The sequence below is a fragment of the Hylobates moloch genome, unplaced genomic scaffold (genome assembly GCF_009828535.3).
Source record: "Hylobates moloch isolate HMO894 unplaced genomic scaffold, HMol_V3 SCAFFOLD_16, whole genome shotgun sequence".
In the NCBI taxonomy this organism is placed as follows: domain Eukaryota; kingdom Metazoa; phylum Chordata; class Mammalia; order Primates; family Hylobatidae; genus Hylobates; species Hylobates moloch.
The window spans coordinates 13,328,859-13,344,130 of record NW_026652291.1 but is presented as its reverse complement, the minus strand read 5'-3'; the positions used below and the strand labels follow the sequence as shown (position 1 = coordinate 13,344,130).

At 39.1% G+C, this 15,272-nt stretch overlaps 1 protein-coding gene across 4 annotated transcripts in view; it reads left to right on the top strand.

The window, feature by feature from the left end:
- The window catches only part of CPSF2 (cleavage and polyadenylation specific factor 2), a 39,682-nt gene that overhangs the window by 17,780 nt on the left and 6,630 nt on the right, over window positions 1-15,272 (top strand). For all 4 annotated transcript variants that reach the window (XM_032179842.2, XM_032179838.2, XM_032179837.2 and 1 more), the window contains 4 exons: window positions 1,205-1,392; window positions 2,282-2,572; window positions 13,950-14,050; window positions 14,715-14,915. In XM_032179842.2, coding sequence (XP_032035733.1) covers window positions 1,205-1,392; window positions 2,282-2,572; window positions 13,950-14,050; window positions 14,715-14,915 — 781 coding nt within the window. The remainder of the gene's footprint in view (window positions 1-1,204; window positions 1,393-2,281; window positions 2,573-13,949; window positions 14,051-14,714; window positions 14,916-15,272) is intronic.

Sequence of the window (15,272 nt, the reverse complement as noted above, 5' to 3'; positions counted from 1 at the left end):
TCTTATTTTTGCCAGAGTTCAGTTTTACCACATATTTCCAAGGGGACTTTCATCTAGAGCAAGGAAATCCATAAAGATATACTTGTTGGAAGGGAATATGATCTATATTTTATTCTATAGGCATACATACATACAAACTATGTATCGTACATAGTTGGCCCTCTGTAGCTGCTGTTCCACTTCTGAGGATTCAACTAACTGTGGATTGAAAATATTTGAAAAAACAATAAAAGAAGATAATGCAATAATTTTAAAAATATAAGTAAAAAAATACAGTGTAACAACCATTTACATAGCATTTACATTGTATTAGATATTATAAGCAATCTAGAGATAATTTAAAGTATATAGGAGGATGTACGTAGGTTATATGCAGATATATATTTTTTTGAGACAAAGTCTTTCTCTGTTGTACATGCTGGAGTGTAGTGGCACAATCGCGACTCTCTGCAGCCTCAAACTCCTGGGCTCAAGCAGTCTCCCTCTAGCTTCCCACATAGCTAAGACCACAGACGTGTGCCACCATGCCCGGCTAATTTTTTTATTTTTATAGAGATGTGATCTCCCTATGTTGTCCAGGCTGGTCTTGAACTCCTGGACTCAAGCCATCCTCCTGCCTTGACTTCCCAAAGTGCTGGGATTACAGGTGTGAGCCATTGTGCCTGGCCACCATTTTATTTGAGGGACCTGGGCATCTGATGGTTTTGGTATTCGTGGGGGTCCTGGGGCCAGTACCCATGGATACTGAGGGATGGCTGTATATATAATTATGTGAGTGTATATATGTATGTATATAAATTTGGGAATTCATCATAACAGAGTTCATTGGGGTGGATAGGCGAGACCAGGGTAGCCCGGAAACACCAGGCTGGTTACATTTGGCCTGGTCATACAATTTTCTCAGTGATACACACACCATTTTCTATGTGTATTATGATGTATAAAGTATTGAGGACTACTGATTTATAATTTTTCAATGAAGAGAGATTGAGAGTTAATGACACTGAATATATGAAGAGATATTCAACAGAATCAAAAGCATTTGTAATGACCTGAACAAAATTCCTTCATTTTGTACCTGGCCTAGTAGTTGCTTATTTGTAAATTATAGTCTTTCTAATAAAAACAGAGAGACAAAATTATCTTTACTTTTGTAGCATAGTATTGTTACGTTCTATAGGGATTTTACATTCTTGTTTTCTAGCAAATGTCCTGGAAACACTTCGAGGTGATGGAAATGTGTTAATAGCAGTGGACACAGCAGGCAGAGTTTTGGAACTTGCTCAACTTCTTGATCAGATTTGGAGGACTAAAGATGCAGGATTGGGTGTTTACTCATTGGCACTCCTAAATAATGTCAGTTACAATGTGGTGGAATTTTCTAAGTCTCAGGTTTGTTCTCATGTTGTCACTTGTAATAAAGAAGTTTGCTACAGTGATTGGATCTGTGGAAGTGGGTGTCTTAAATGTTTTTTGGATTTTATTTTTCTCTTGAAGAGATTGTTGATAATGATGATAACTTGCCATTAACCATTTACTGTTCTGTGTGCTTTAAATGTATTGTTTCATTTAATCCCTATTTATTCTAGTAAGTAGTTTCCGTTATGTCCCTGTTTTAAAGATTAGGCAAATTACTTCCCTTCTAACTCTTAGTATCCCAGTCTGTAAACTGTAAAATGGAGACAAAAATAGCACCTACCTCATAGCATATGCATGTTAGAATTCATTGTTCTTTCTTTTTTTTTTTTTTTTGAGACGGAGTCTTGCTCTGTCGCCCAGGCTGGATGGAGTGCAGTGGCACGATCTCGGCTCACTGCAAGCTCCGCGTCCCGGGTTCACACCATTCTCCTGCCTTAGCCTCCCGAGTAGCTGGGACTACAGGCACCCACCACGACGCCTGGCTAATTTTTGTATTTTTAGTAGAGACGGGGTTTCACTGTGTTAGCCAGGATTGTTCTTTCTTTTAAATAAGCTTTTTGCCTTGAAATAGCAATTTCTGGGAGTAAGATTTTCATTTAGAATATATACCTTGCCTTTTCAAAAAGATTTAAGGTGATTAATACGTGAAATATAATGCAAAATTGGGTTTTTTGGGGATGAAAACGAGGGTGGGATAATCTAATGGGAAATGGAAGCAGAAAATAAGCTGCTTGTCAAAACAGTGCAAATTTAAGTAATCAGTGGGGGTAAAAGATAGAACTTGAATTCCCTGACTATTAGAGAATATATTGAAGTTATAATATAGTATTTCTAATTATTGTCATCTTTCCCCCCATATTAGGTAGAATGGATGAGTGATAAATTGATGAGATGTTTTGAAGACAAAAGAAATAATCCGTTTCAGTTTCGCCATCTCTCTTTATGTCATGGTCTTTCTGACTTGGCCCGAGTACCTAGCCCTAAAGTTGTACTTGCCAGCCAACCTGACCTGGAATGTGGATTTTCAAGGGATCTCTTTATTCAGTGGTGTCAGGACCCTAAAAACTCAATCATTCTAACTTACAGAACTACTCCTGGGACTTTAGCACGTTTCCTAATTGATAATCCTTCTGAAAAAATTACAGAAATAGAGGTAAGCACTCCTATGTGAACTTTATCTTAAAACTGTTTGGGAGATACATTGTGCATGATGTATAAAAAATAGTGACCAAAACTAAATCTTGAAGTTGTTTTAGGATTTTTATCAGAATTACTCTTTTTTTTTTTTTTTTTTTTTTTGAGACAGAGTCTTGCTCTGTCACCCAGGCTGGAGTGCAGTGGCGTGATCTCGGCTCACTGCAAGCTCCGCCTCCCGGGTTTACACCATTCTCCTGCCTCAGCCTCCCAAATAGCTGGGACCATAGGCGCCCACCACCATGCCTGGCTAATTTTTTTGTATTTTTAGTAGAGACGGGGTTTCACTGTGTTAGCCAGGATGGTCTTGATCTCCTGACCACGTGATCCGCCCGCCTCGGCCTCCCAAAGTGCTGGGATTACAGGCGTGAGCCACTGCGCCCAGCCCCCAGAATTACTCTTGAGAGCCAGGAGTGGTGGTGTGTGCTGTAGTACCAGCTACTCTGGAGGCTGAGGTGGAAGGATCACTTGAGCCCAGGAATTTGAGGTCAGCCTGGGCAACATGCCAAGACCCACCCCTCATCTCTTAAAAAAAAATTACTGTAGAAGAGAGCCTTTAATAGCACAAATTTCAGAGTTCCTTAACTGGAGGTTCTCGTTCTTCTTTGAGATGGGGTCTTGCTTTGTTACCCAGTCTAGAGTGCAGTGGTACTATCATAGTTCCGTGCAGCCTCAAACTCCTGGGCTTAAAGGATCCTCCTCCCTCAGCCTCCCAAGTAGCTGGAACCACAGACATGTGCCACCATGCCTGGCTATTTTTTTATTTTTATTTTTTGGAGAGACATTTTCTCATTATGTTGCCATGGGTGGTCTCAAAAGAAATTCTCATTCTTAAACTTTTCTGTGGTACTCTCTAGTTTACCCAGAGGGTAAGCATATACATGTTTTCTCAATCTGTGAAAGGTTCCTTTCCTGTCTCTTGCTTAATTTAAATCAGACTCTTTCCTAAACATGTTCTTTATCCTGTAGCCCTCTGAAGTAATTACTCTTTCTTTCAGTGTTTCATGTACTTTGAATGGAATACATGTCTTCCTTGTTCTGTATTGCAGCTTCCTAGCTACTTATCTTCCATTTGCAGTTTTTGCCTTCAGACCTGCTGATATGCTGACCCCTCCTGATATGCTGACCCCTAAATGTTTCTGACATTTAATGATCTCTTGGTCATTCTGTTACTCATTCATCATTTGACCCTGATTCACAGTCTTCCTGTCCACTTGTGTTCAGGACTTTATTCTCATTGACCTTAGCATCCATGTGTATGATCTGTCCAGTTCTTCTCAGTTACTTGACACCTTATTTCTTAATCTTTTCCTTCATCTTACCTCAGACATCCATTCCTGCTGTCATGCTGTCTGCTTCTGTGGTCATGCCTGTAACCTTCTTATGGCTGAACAATTTCCAGATCTCCATCTCAAGCATATCATTCTGAATTTACAGCTGACTTTCCCTATTATTCCCATGACAATAACTCTTCGGTTCCATTGGGACTTTCAGTTCATGAACCTCACCTTTTACAGTCCGTCATCCTTCCAGCCTTAAACTCAGTGGTCCACAATTCATCAAAATTTTGCAAATACATTTAACTCTCCTATACTTCTGTTTTAGTTGCCTGGAAAGGCTTTGACTTTACTTAAACCATTTGCTTGGTTTGTGCCTGTACTTAAGCAGCTTTATGTTTCTGAAGTTAAACACTATGGTGTAGACAGATTTGTTTTCACATTCATAACTTCACATCTCAAAAGGGGACCCTACACCAGTACTCAGCATTCAGTAGGATGTTCCCTTTCTCACGGTAAGGTAATTTTATATCTTCTTTCTCCTCAAACATCCTACATCTCACTCTCAGCCTTCATTCATAGCACATGATCTTGTCTCAAACTTAACGTAGAAGTCGAAGCAGTGAGTCAGGAATTTCTTTATCTTTCCGCCACTAAATGTACTAACTTGATTCTGCATCTGCATTTGCTGCTGCCTTATCTCCTGCTATGGAAACAAGATGATTAGCTCAATAACCAGTATACCCAAAGATCATTTGCTTAATAACCAGCCCATCAAATCTATTGATTTTTCAAAATTAGTATATCATTAAAGTTTGTAGCAATTGATATAGTGGGATAGTTAATAACTGCCAGAGTTGTACAAAGGTTTAGGTGACTAAACCTTAACATAAAGCTGTGACAAACCTTAACATAAAGCAGTATCATAAAGCTGCTTCTCATTTTGTCTTTGTAGCACTCATATAATTATTTAATTAGAGACAGACTCTCACTCTGTCACCCAGCCTGGAGTGCAGTGGCGCCATCATAGCTGACTGTTCCCTCAAACTCTTAGGCTCAAGCTGTCCCTACCCCACCCCCTAACCCACTCCACCTTCCCAAGTGCTGGGATTATACACGAACCACTGCACCTGGCCCTTAGCGGTCATTTTAAGGAAAGTTTAGTTTGTTAAAAGCTATGTGGTACGGATATCTGTCTGCCAACTCTACCTAAGAAAACCATAACATCAGTAACTAAAATCTGAGATATATGTACTATAATTATAGAATGATTGAGCAAGAATTCTGAGCAAGTATAGCAAAGTAAAATGGTGTCTTTGCGGTTATTTAGTAGCTTAGAAATACAAGGTTAAAAGAACTCAGAAATACTTGAAACAATTTCATCAGATAGGAAATACTGAATTTGAAAATTTTAATTACTAGAAATTCAATTAGGTCTAATAAACCATTTGAGGAATTAGTAAAAGAAAAATGGTTTAAGTTTGGAAAAAAATAGACAATGATGTTTAGAAGCATGCTAAAGAAATGAGAAACAGCCAAAACATCAAATGTTAAGTTTTTGATCTTTTTAATAACTAATGCTGATGCTCAGGGACCTTTTCTTGCTCACCTTCTTAGCGATAGTTCTTTTGCAGTTATCCTTCCTATCTTCATTATCTAGCAGTTTTCCCTCTACTTGATCACATCCAAAACAATTTTTATTCTTCCCCTACTCCCAGTACTGTTCTGTCTTATCTCAGAGAATGCAGCACTTCCCACATATTCAAGCCAAAAATTTGGAAGTTTAAAAAATGTTCACTGAAGTGTAATATGTACCGAAACCTACGTGAAGTGTATAGCATGATGAACTTTTACAAATTGAATGCACCTGTCTAGCCTGTACCCTGATCGAGAAATAGAATATTTCTGTGGCATGTTGGGCAGAGCCAACTAAGGTAAAAAATAGAAATGGTAAAAAAAAGAAATAGAGGACTGGGCGTGGTGGCTCACGCCTGTAATCCCAGCACTTTGGGAGGCAGAGGCAGGTGGATCACGAGGTCAGGAGTTCGAGACCAGCCTGGCCAACAGAGTGAAACCCTGTCTCTACTAAAAATACAAAAAATTAGCCTGGCGTGGTGGTGGGCGCCTATAATCCCAGCTACTTGGGAGGCTGAGGCAGGAGAATCGCTTGAACCTGAGAGGTGGAGGTTGCAGTGAGCCAGGATCGTGCCACTGCACTCCAACCTGGGTGACAGAGCGAGACTCCATCTCAAAAAACAAATAAAAACACATACAGTTCACTATCTTAACCATTTTTATGTGTACAGTACAGTAGTGTTAACTATATGTACATTGTTGTATGACAGATCTCTAAAACTTTTTCATGTAGCAAAACTGAAACTCTGTACCTATTGGATAACAACTCCTAGAGAGATCTTTTAAACATTCATCATTTCATGTCATTCACTTGCTTAAATGGCTCCAAAGCCTTCCTTCTTCTCTTTCAATAAAATCCATGCTACTTACGCAGGCTTCTTAGATCCCACATGATCTAATCCCCACCTACCTTGTGACCTTAGCTTATTCCACTTTCTCTATGCCCTACAGTGCATCAGGATCTTTGTACTAGCTGTTCTTCTGCCTATAGTGTTCTTTCCTGGCTTTGTGCGTGGCTGGCTCCTGGTCATTCAGGTCTCAGGTTAAACCTGAGGCCTACCCCCTCAGGTAGGCCTTTGACTACAGATTTAAAATACCTGCCTGGTTTAGCTGCCCATCATCTTACTTGAATTATTTTTCGTAGCACTCATCACCATCTGATGTATTTCTTTTTTGTTGTCTTCCTCTTCCCACCATCAACTAGAATATGAATTCCATGAGAAAAAGGCCCTTGTTTTTTGGTATCCCTAACACCCAGAACTGTGCCTGACATATTGGAGGTCTTCAGTGAGTGCATTGGTTGAATTCATGAATAATCAAAAAAGTGAATATGGAATAAACTAGATTTCTGATTGTGTTAGATAAGAAAAGTTTACCAAGTATGGTATTTTTTCATTTATATCTAATGCCCTTCTAAGTCAACTCTTACTCATTTAGAAAGAGCAAAAATGAACAACGAAGGATTGATAGGTTGGAGTAGATTTGGATTAGAAAAAGGAGTAAGTTGGAGGTAATACAGTGAAGGAGTAGGAAGAAAAATATTTTCGAGTTGGTTATTCTAGAAATCTGGTTCTGAATAAGCCATTAATCTTACATATTTTAAATGAAAAATAAGATGGAGAGAAAAATTTATTATAGCAACAGGCATAAACTAAATCACAGAGGTAAATACTTTGTTAAAGATTATTGGTGGGTAAAAGGCATCTATGTAGGTTGCTGTTTTTAAAAAAAACCCACTATTTTCTGAATGAAACTTATTTTCAAATAAGTTATTAGGCAAATATGAGATGCCAGATATAAACATGTATTTTTTTTTTTTTTTTAACTTTTTATTTTTTTGAGACAGGGTCATGTCATTCCCTGTCACCCAGGCTGGAGTGCAGTTGCATGATCATAACTCACTGCAGTCTTGAACTCTTGGGCTCAAGCGCACCTCCTGCTTAAGCCTCCCAAGTAGTTCGCACAGCAGGCATGTGCCGCCATGCCCAGCTAATTTAAAAAAAATGTTTATAGAGATGGGAACTTGCTGTGTTGCCCAAGCTGGTCTTGAACTACTGGCCTCAAACAATTCTCCCACCTTGGCCTCTCAAAGTGCGGGTATTATAGGTGTGAGCCACTGCTCCTGGCCTTAAACATGTAAATCACCCATTTATTTTATACGTGAAAATAATCTGAATCGGTTTAATTTTTTTGTTGTTACTTGTCTCCCCTCCCCTTACCCCACTGGGCAGCCCCTGAACTAGAATAGTTTCAGAGAGATTCCCCTTTTTCCATTACTTTTAATTTTGAAAAAATTTCAAACAGGAAAGTTACAAAAATATTATACCCAGATTCCCCAGTTGTCAACATTTCACTGGATTTGCTTTATCACTTATATACACATAGGCATAATATTACTTTTTCTGAACCATTTGAAGAACATTTGCAAATATTTCATCATTATCTCTAAATATTGCCAGTGTGTGTTACCTAAAAACAAGGTCCATCTCCAGCAAAACCATGTTACATCCATTGAAATCAGGAAGTCAACAACGATACCATCCTACCATTTCACCCATTGACCCCATTCAGCATTCACCTTTTACCGATGACCACAATGTCCTTTATAATTCCCCTTTCCTTTTTTGTCCAGGTTCCCACCTGTGACTACATACTGCGTTTAATTGTCATAACTGTTGACATTTTTGAAGCATATATATTCTGGTTTTTTTTTTTTTTCTTATTGATGTACTAATACCTGGTTTTTATTTTATTTTTTTAAAGAGATGGGAGCAAGGTGTGGTGGCATGTGGCTGTAGTCCCAGCTATTGAGGCAAGAGGATTGCTTGAGCCTAGGAGTTTGAGGCAAGCCTGGGCAATATAGCAAGGCCTCTTCTAAAAAAAAAAAAAAAATATATATATATATATATATACACACACACATATATAGAGACAGAGAGCGCGCATGCGCGCAAGCGCGCGAGAGAGATGGAACCAAATTATCACATATTCCACATATCCTGAGACTTGTATTTTCACTTGAGTCCTTCTTGAACAATGTAAGGAGATATAGGTCTACCTTACGTAGTACCTGGTGTATTATAAACAGTTAAATGTTTTTGGATAAATAAATGAAAGCTTTTTAGTAATTTTATAATAGTACATTGTATATGTGTACTGTGATTATTTAATCTAGTGGTTCTCAAAAGTGTGGTTTGAGGACCCCTGGGAGTCCCTGAGACCCTTTCAGGGAGTCCACAAAACCAAAACTATTTTTCATAATACTGGTAAGATGATATTGGCCTTTTCACTGTGCCTACATTTATACTGATGAGTAAGATCAGTGGTGCATAAAGTGCTTACACCTTGGCCTAAAACTCCACTAGTAGTCACTGCATTTTTCATCACCGTACACTTGTCATTAAAAAAAAAAAAAAAGCTAGTTTCACTTAAGATGTCCTTGAGAGGCTGGGCGTCATGGCTCATGCCAATTCCTAACACTTTGGGAGGCTAAGGTGGGAAGCTCACCTGAGGCCAGGAGTTTCAGAGCAGCCTGGGCAACATAGCAAGACTCTGCCTCTACAAAGTATAAAGGTATATTAAACAAAATAAATTTGAAAGAGAATGTTTTTGAGGGGCCAGACATACTGGCTCATGCTTGTAATCCCAGCACTTTGGAAGGCTGAGGTGAGAGGATTGCTTGAGGCCAGGAGTTTGAGACCAGTCTGGGCAGCATAGCGAGACCGTCTCTACAAAAAAGAAAAAAGTCCTTGAGGGAATAGTAAAAGTTACTAATATTACTAAGTTCTTTCAGTAGAAGTTTTTTTGCTTTTTTTGAGACAAGTCTTGCTCTGTCGCCCAGGCTGGAGTGCAGTGGTACGATCTCAGCTCACTGCAACCTCCACCTCCTGGGTTCAAGCGATTCTCCTGCTTCAGCCTCCTGAGTAGCTGGGACTACAGGTATGTGCCACCACGCCTGGCTAATTTTTTGTATTTTTAGTACAGACATTGTTTCACCGTGTTAACCAGGATGGTCTTGATCTCCTGACCTTGTGATCCGTCCGCCTCAGCATCCCAAAGTGCTGGGATCACAGGCATGAGTCACTGCGCCTGGCCTAGTAGAAGATTTTTAAAAATAATTTGGGTGACAAGATGGGAAGTATTAATAAAGAACTTGCGTTGTACAATGGCTGTCTCCAAGAAAAACACTTATATGTTTATTTGAGTCGTGAGTTAAACTAGCCACTTTTTTCTGGGAACACCTTTTTTTGTTTTTTGTTTTGTTTGTTTCTTGTTTTTGAGACGGAGCCTCGCTGTGTCGCCAGGCTGGAGTGCTCGGCTCACTGCAACCTCCATTTCCCGGATTCAAGCGATTCTCCTGTCTCAGCCTCCCAAGTAGCTGGGACTACAGGTGTGTGCCACCATGCCCAGCTAATTTTTTTTTCATATTTTTAGTAGAGATGGGGTTTCACTATGTTGGCCAGGCTGGTCTCGAACTCCTGACCTCAGGCGATCCACCTGCCTTGGCCTCCCAAAGTGTTGGGATTACAGGCGTGAGTCACTGCACCAGGCCCTGTTTTGTGTGTTTTTTTTTTTTGAGTTTGGGTCTCTGTTGCCCAGGGTGCAGAGGCACAATCATGGCTCACCACAGCCTTTAACTTCTGGGTTCATGTGACCCTCCTGCCTCAGCCTTCCTACCAGCTAGGACTACGGGTGTGTTTCACCACACTCGTAATTTTTAATTCTTTTTTGTAGAGACTGGGTCTTGCTACATTGCCCATAGTGGTCTCGAACTGGCCTCAAGCAATCCTCTCACCTCCGACTCCCAAAGTGCTAGAATTACAGGCATGAATCACTGTGCCCAGTCTGGAACACCATGTTTATGTGAAATAATGACAGGGTTATTCAGATTTGGGTGTTTGGCAGTCATTTTCTTGAAAATTAATACATTGAGCCTGTCACTCTAAAGAAAACAATTGACAGCATTTGTTGGCTTAAATCTGATAAAATTCTAATTTTCAAATGAAAATTTAGAATTTTGGAAATCTTATACCCAGCACTGTGAGACTGACAACTTAAACTGAAAAGACTTCTGATAAGATTGGTGGTGATATTTGCAAATGTTATTTAAAAAATATTGTCAACATTCGTAAGATCTGGATAACTTGGTGAACTAGTATTTTCCAAATAACCAATTAATTATGTGACAACAAATGTACAAATTAAAAGATCCATTCAAAATTTAAAATACAGGCTGGGCACAGTGGCTCATGCCTGTGATCCCAGCACTTTGGGAGGCTGAGGCAGGAGGATGGCTTCAGTTCAGGAGTTCAAGACTAGTCTGGATAACATAGCGAGACCTTGTCTCTACAAAAAATAAAAAATTAGCTGGGCATGGTGGTGCACATCTGTGGTCCCAGCTATTCAGGAGTCTGGGAGGTAGAAGGGTTGCTTGAACCCGGGAGTTCAAGGCTGCAGTGAGCGGTGATCATGCCACTGCACTCATCGTAGGCAACAGAGTGAGACCCTGTCTCAAAACAAACAAACAAACAAAAACCACAGAGGGTAAGATACATAAAAAAAAAAAAATTTAACGCAACAGAGTACAAAAAGTCTATTGGTATGGTTTCAGGTTCTGCATTAAAACTAACCTTTAAGAAACTACCACTTTCTGAGTTTTAATGTTGTATCAAAGAATAATATCCATGAAAGGACTATTTACATATTTTTCCCTTTCCAACTATACATGTGTATAAGCCTGGATTTTCTTCATATACTTTAACCAAAACAGCATATTGCAAGAGAGTGAATGGAGAAGCAAATGTGAGAATCCAGCTGTCTTCTGTTGAGCTAGACATTAAAGAGATTTGCAAAAATATAGAATAATGCTGCAGGCCAGGTACGGTGGCTCATGCCTGTAATCCCAGCACTTTGAGAGGCTGAGGCGGGCAGATTGCTTGACTCCAGGAGTTTGAGACCAGCTTGGGCAACATGTCAAGACCCGGTCTCTACAAAAAAAAATATAAAAATTAGCTGTGAGTGGTGGGTGGCAGAAGTGGGAGGATCGCTTGAGGCTGGAAGATTGAGCTGCAGTGAGCTATAATTGCACCACTGCACTCCAGCCTGGGCAATGGAGCAAGACCCTGTCTCAAAAAAAATAAAATAATGCCATTCTTCCCACTATCTTTTTTTGCTTTGGAAAATGTTAATTATTTTTTGTAAAAATTTGTTAATGTTGCCATGTGGTTTTATTTATTTATTTATTTATTTTTATTTTTGAGATGTAGTTTCGCTCTTGTTGCCCAGGCTGGAGTGCAATGGTGCCATCTCGGCTCACTGCAACCTCCGCCTCCCAGGTTCAAGTGATTCTCCTGCCTCAGCCTCCCTAGTAGCTGAGATTACAGGCATGTACCATCACACCCGGCTAATTTTGTATTTTTAGTAGAGATGGGCTTTCTCCATATTGATCAGGCTTGTCTCGAATTCCCGACCTTAGGTGATCCGCCCGCCTCGGCCTCCCAAAGTGCTGGGATTACAGGCCTGAGCCATCGCCCCTGGCCTATTATTATTATTAATTTATTTATTTTTGAGCTGCAGTCTCACTCTGTTGTCCAAGCTGGAGTGCAATGGTGCGATCATGGCTCACTGCAGTTTCCGCCTCCCAGGTTCCAGCGATTCTGCTACCTCAGCTTCCTGGGTAGCTGGGATTACAGGCACGTGCCACCACGCCTGGCTACTTTTTGTATTTATAGTAGAGACGGGGTTTCACCATGTTGGCCAGGCTGGTCTCGGACTCCTGACCTTAGGTGATCTGCCTGCCTCGACTTCCCAAAGTACTAGGATTACAGGTATAAGCCACCATGCCCGGCTGGTTTTATTATTTTTTAAATGAGCAGATGAATATTTTAAAAATTGCTCAGTTTTAATTTCTGATAAGGTAGACATTGATAAATATAACCCACAAAAACAAAAAGCTGTTTGGGGTTCTCTAATTTTTAGGAGTCTAAGGTAGTCCTAAGATAAATATATGAGAACTACTGATTTAATCATTCCATTTTGATGGATTTTAAAATTTTGTCCAGTTTTTTACTATTACAAACATTGCTGCGATGTACTAATGTACTTTTTTTTTTTTACACATTTGTGATTGTTTCAGTAGGATAAATTCCTAGAAGTAGAAATACTGTGTCAAATGACAAATTTTTATTTTTAGATGTTAGCAAATTGCCTTTTAACATAGTTGCACTAATTTTCCAACAGACAATGGAAGAAGGTACTCTTGCCCCATGTATGGCATTGCCAATCTCATAGATGAAAACAATTATGTTTTTTATATTTTGTACTTTTCAAAAATTAGTAAAATTAAGGATCTTTTCATGGCCAGTAGTTATTTGTCTTTCTTATTTTGTAAATTGCCTTTTTAAGTATCTTGTGCTTTTTCATGTGTTGATCATCCTTTTCTTAACTAATTTGGAAGAGCTCTTAGGAAAAAATCGTTTTTATTGGTCATAGTGCTGAAAATATTTTTCTGTTTCTTTTTCGTTTTTTCAGTTTCTTATTTTATGAGATTTAAAATGTCAAAGGGAGATTTTCTTTATTCATGTTGCCGCATTTATTTATCTGTATTTTCTTTTCCTGATTGGTGATTTTTAACCAGTTTGATTGACTGGTCGATTGAGACAGGGTCTTGCTCTGTTAGACTGAAGTGATCCTCAGTCTCAGACTCAAGTGATCCTCAGTCTCTGAGTACCTAGGACTACAGGTGCGTGCTACAAGTCCTGGCTTTTTTTTTTTTTCTGAGACAGAATATCACTTTGTCACCCAGGCTGGAGTGCAGTGGTGTGAGCACAGCTCACTGCAGCCTTGACCTCCCGGGCTCAAGTGATCTTCCACTGTAACCACCTGAGTAGCAGGGACTACAGGCGCATGCCACCACTCCTGGCTTTTTTTTTTTTTTTTTTTTTTTTTTTTGTGGAGACAAAGTCTCATTATGTTGCCCAGGCTAGTCTCAAACTCAAGTGATTTTCCTGCCTTGCAAAGTGCTAGGATTATAGGTGTGAGCCACCATGCCCAGCCTCCCAGCTAATTTTTCAATTATTCCTAGAGACAGAGTCAACCTATGTTGCCCAGGCTGGTCTTGAACTCCTGGCCTCAAGCAGTCCTCCCACCTTGGCCTCCCAAAGTGCTGGGATTATAGGTGTGAGCTACTGTGCCTGGCCAACCAGTTTGATTTAAATTAAACCCATTCTAGATGATGTGTGACAGCTCAATTTTAATACTAATCTAAATAGCCCCTATAATTGCATGTAATGGAAACTTGATTAATTTCAGAGGAAAAAATCAATTTAAAGATGATGGAGCAATTTAGAGATGTGATGTATCTCATATCCCACTGCTTTAACCCCCTAATATTAACATTTCCTTTTGTCTTTTATTTTTTTTTAGTTGAGGAAACGTGTGAAGCTTGAAGGGAAAGAACTTGAAGAATACTTGGAAAAAGAGAAACTAAAGAAAGAAGCTGCCAAAAAGCTTGAGCAGTCAAAAGAGTGAGTCATTTTCAGACAGATTATAAATTTATGGATGCAATTTGAGAAGAATGTGTCCTTGACTTAAATGTTTCATTGAAAATATTTTTAACTTTTCATAAGACTTAATTTTGTTACAGACATCTTTCAAATGTCTAGAATACCAGATCCTGTCAGTGCTGATATTATTATGCATTTATTTGTTATGTTTTATAAAATGTCAGTCCAATAATGTTGAATGTTATTCCTGTCATGCATCACTTAATGATGGGGACAGTTCTGAGAAAAGTGTCATTAGGGGATTTAGTCATTGTGCAAACATTAGGATATATGTTTACACAGACCTTGATGGTATAGCCTACTGTGTATCCAGAGTATATGATATGGCCCATTGTTCCAAGGCTACAAACCTGTACAGCATGTTACTGTACTAAATACTGTAGGCCATTGTAACACAATGTTAAGTATTTGTGTATCTAAATGTATCTAAACATAGAAAAGGTACAGTAATCTTATGGGACCTCTGTTGTATATGTGGTCCATTGTTGTTGACCGACATAATTGTATATTATCATTTAATATTGAATTAATAATATTGAGTATTGATTCAGTAATAAATTGATAAATATTAATTTAAGATATCTTTGAAACTTTATGACCTTGATCTATTCTAAAATCCTCCTAGGGCAGATATAGATTCCAGTGATGAGAGTGACATTGAGGAAGATATTGACCAGCCATCAGCTCATAAGACGAAGCATGACTTGATGATGAAAGGTGAAGGCAGTCGTAAAGGAAGTTTTTTCAAACAGGCAAAAAAGTCCTATCCTATGTTTCCTGCCCCAGAAGAAAGAATTAAATGGGATGAATACGGAGAGATTATCAAGTACGTGAGCAAAACAAACTTTTCTCTCTTACAAATTGGAGGTATTAACTGTGTTATTATTTCAGTTCAGTGAATTTGATCTTTCACTTGATCTTTCTAGTCACATGTACGGGGTTAGCTTCTGAGTACCTCAGCCTGAAGACACAGAAGACTTGTAACTTGAAACATAAAAATAGAGAGGCTGAGAAACATCTAGAGAATATTAAGAGAAAACTGGCAGTTTATGACTTAGTTGTGTAAAGGTTTAAAAACATGATCACGTGATCAAGACTTTTTTTCCCTGCTTAAAAAGAGAGGAGGATGTAGGATAGGAAGAACTTTGGGGCTGTGCACAGTGGCTCACCCCTGTAATCCCAA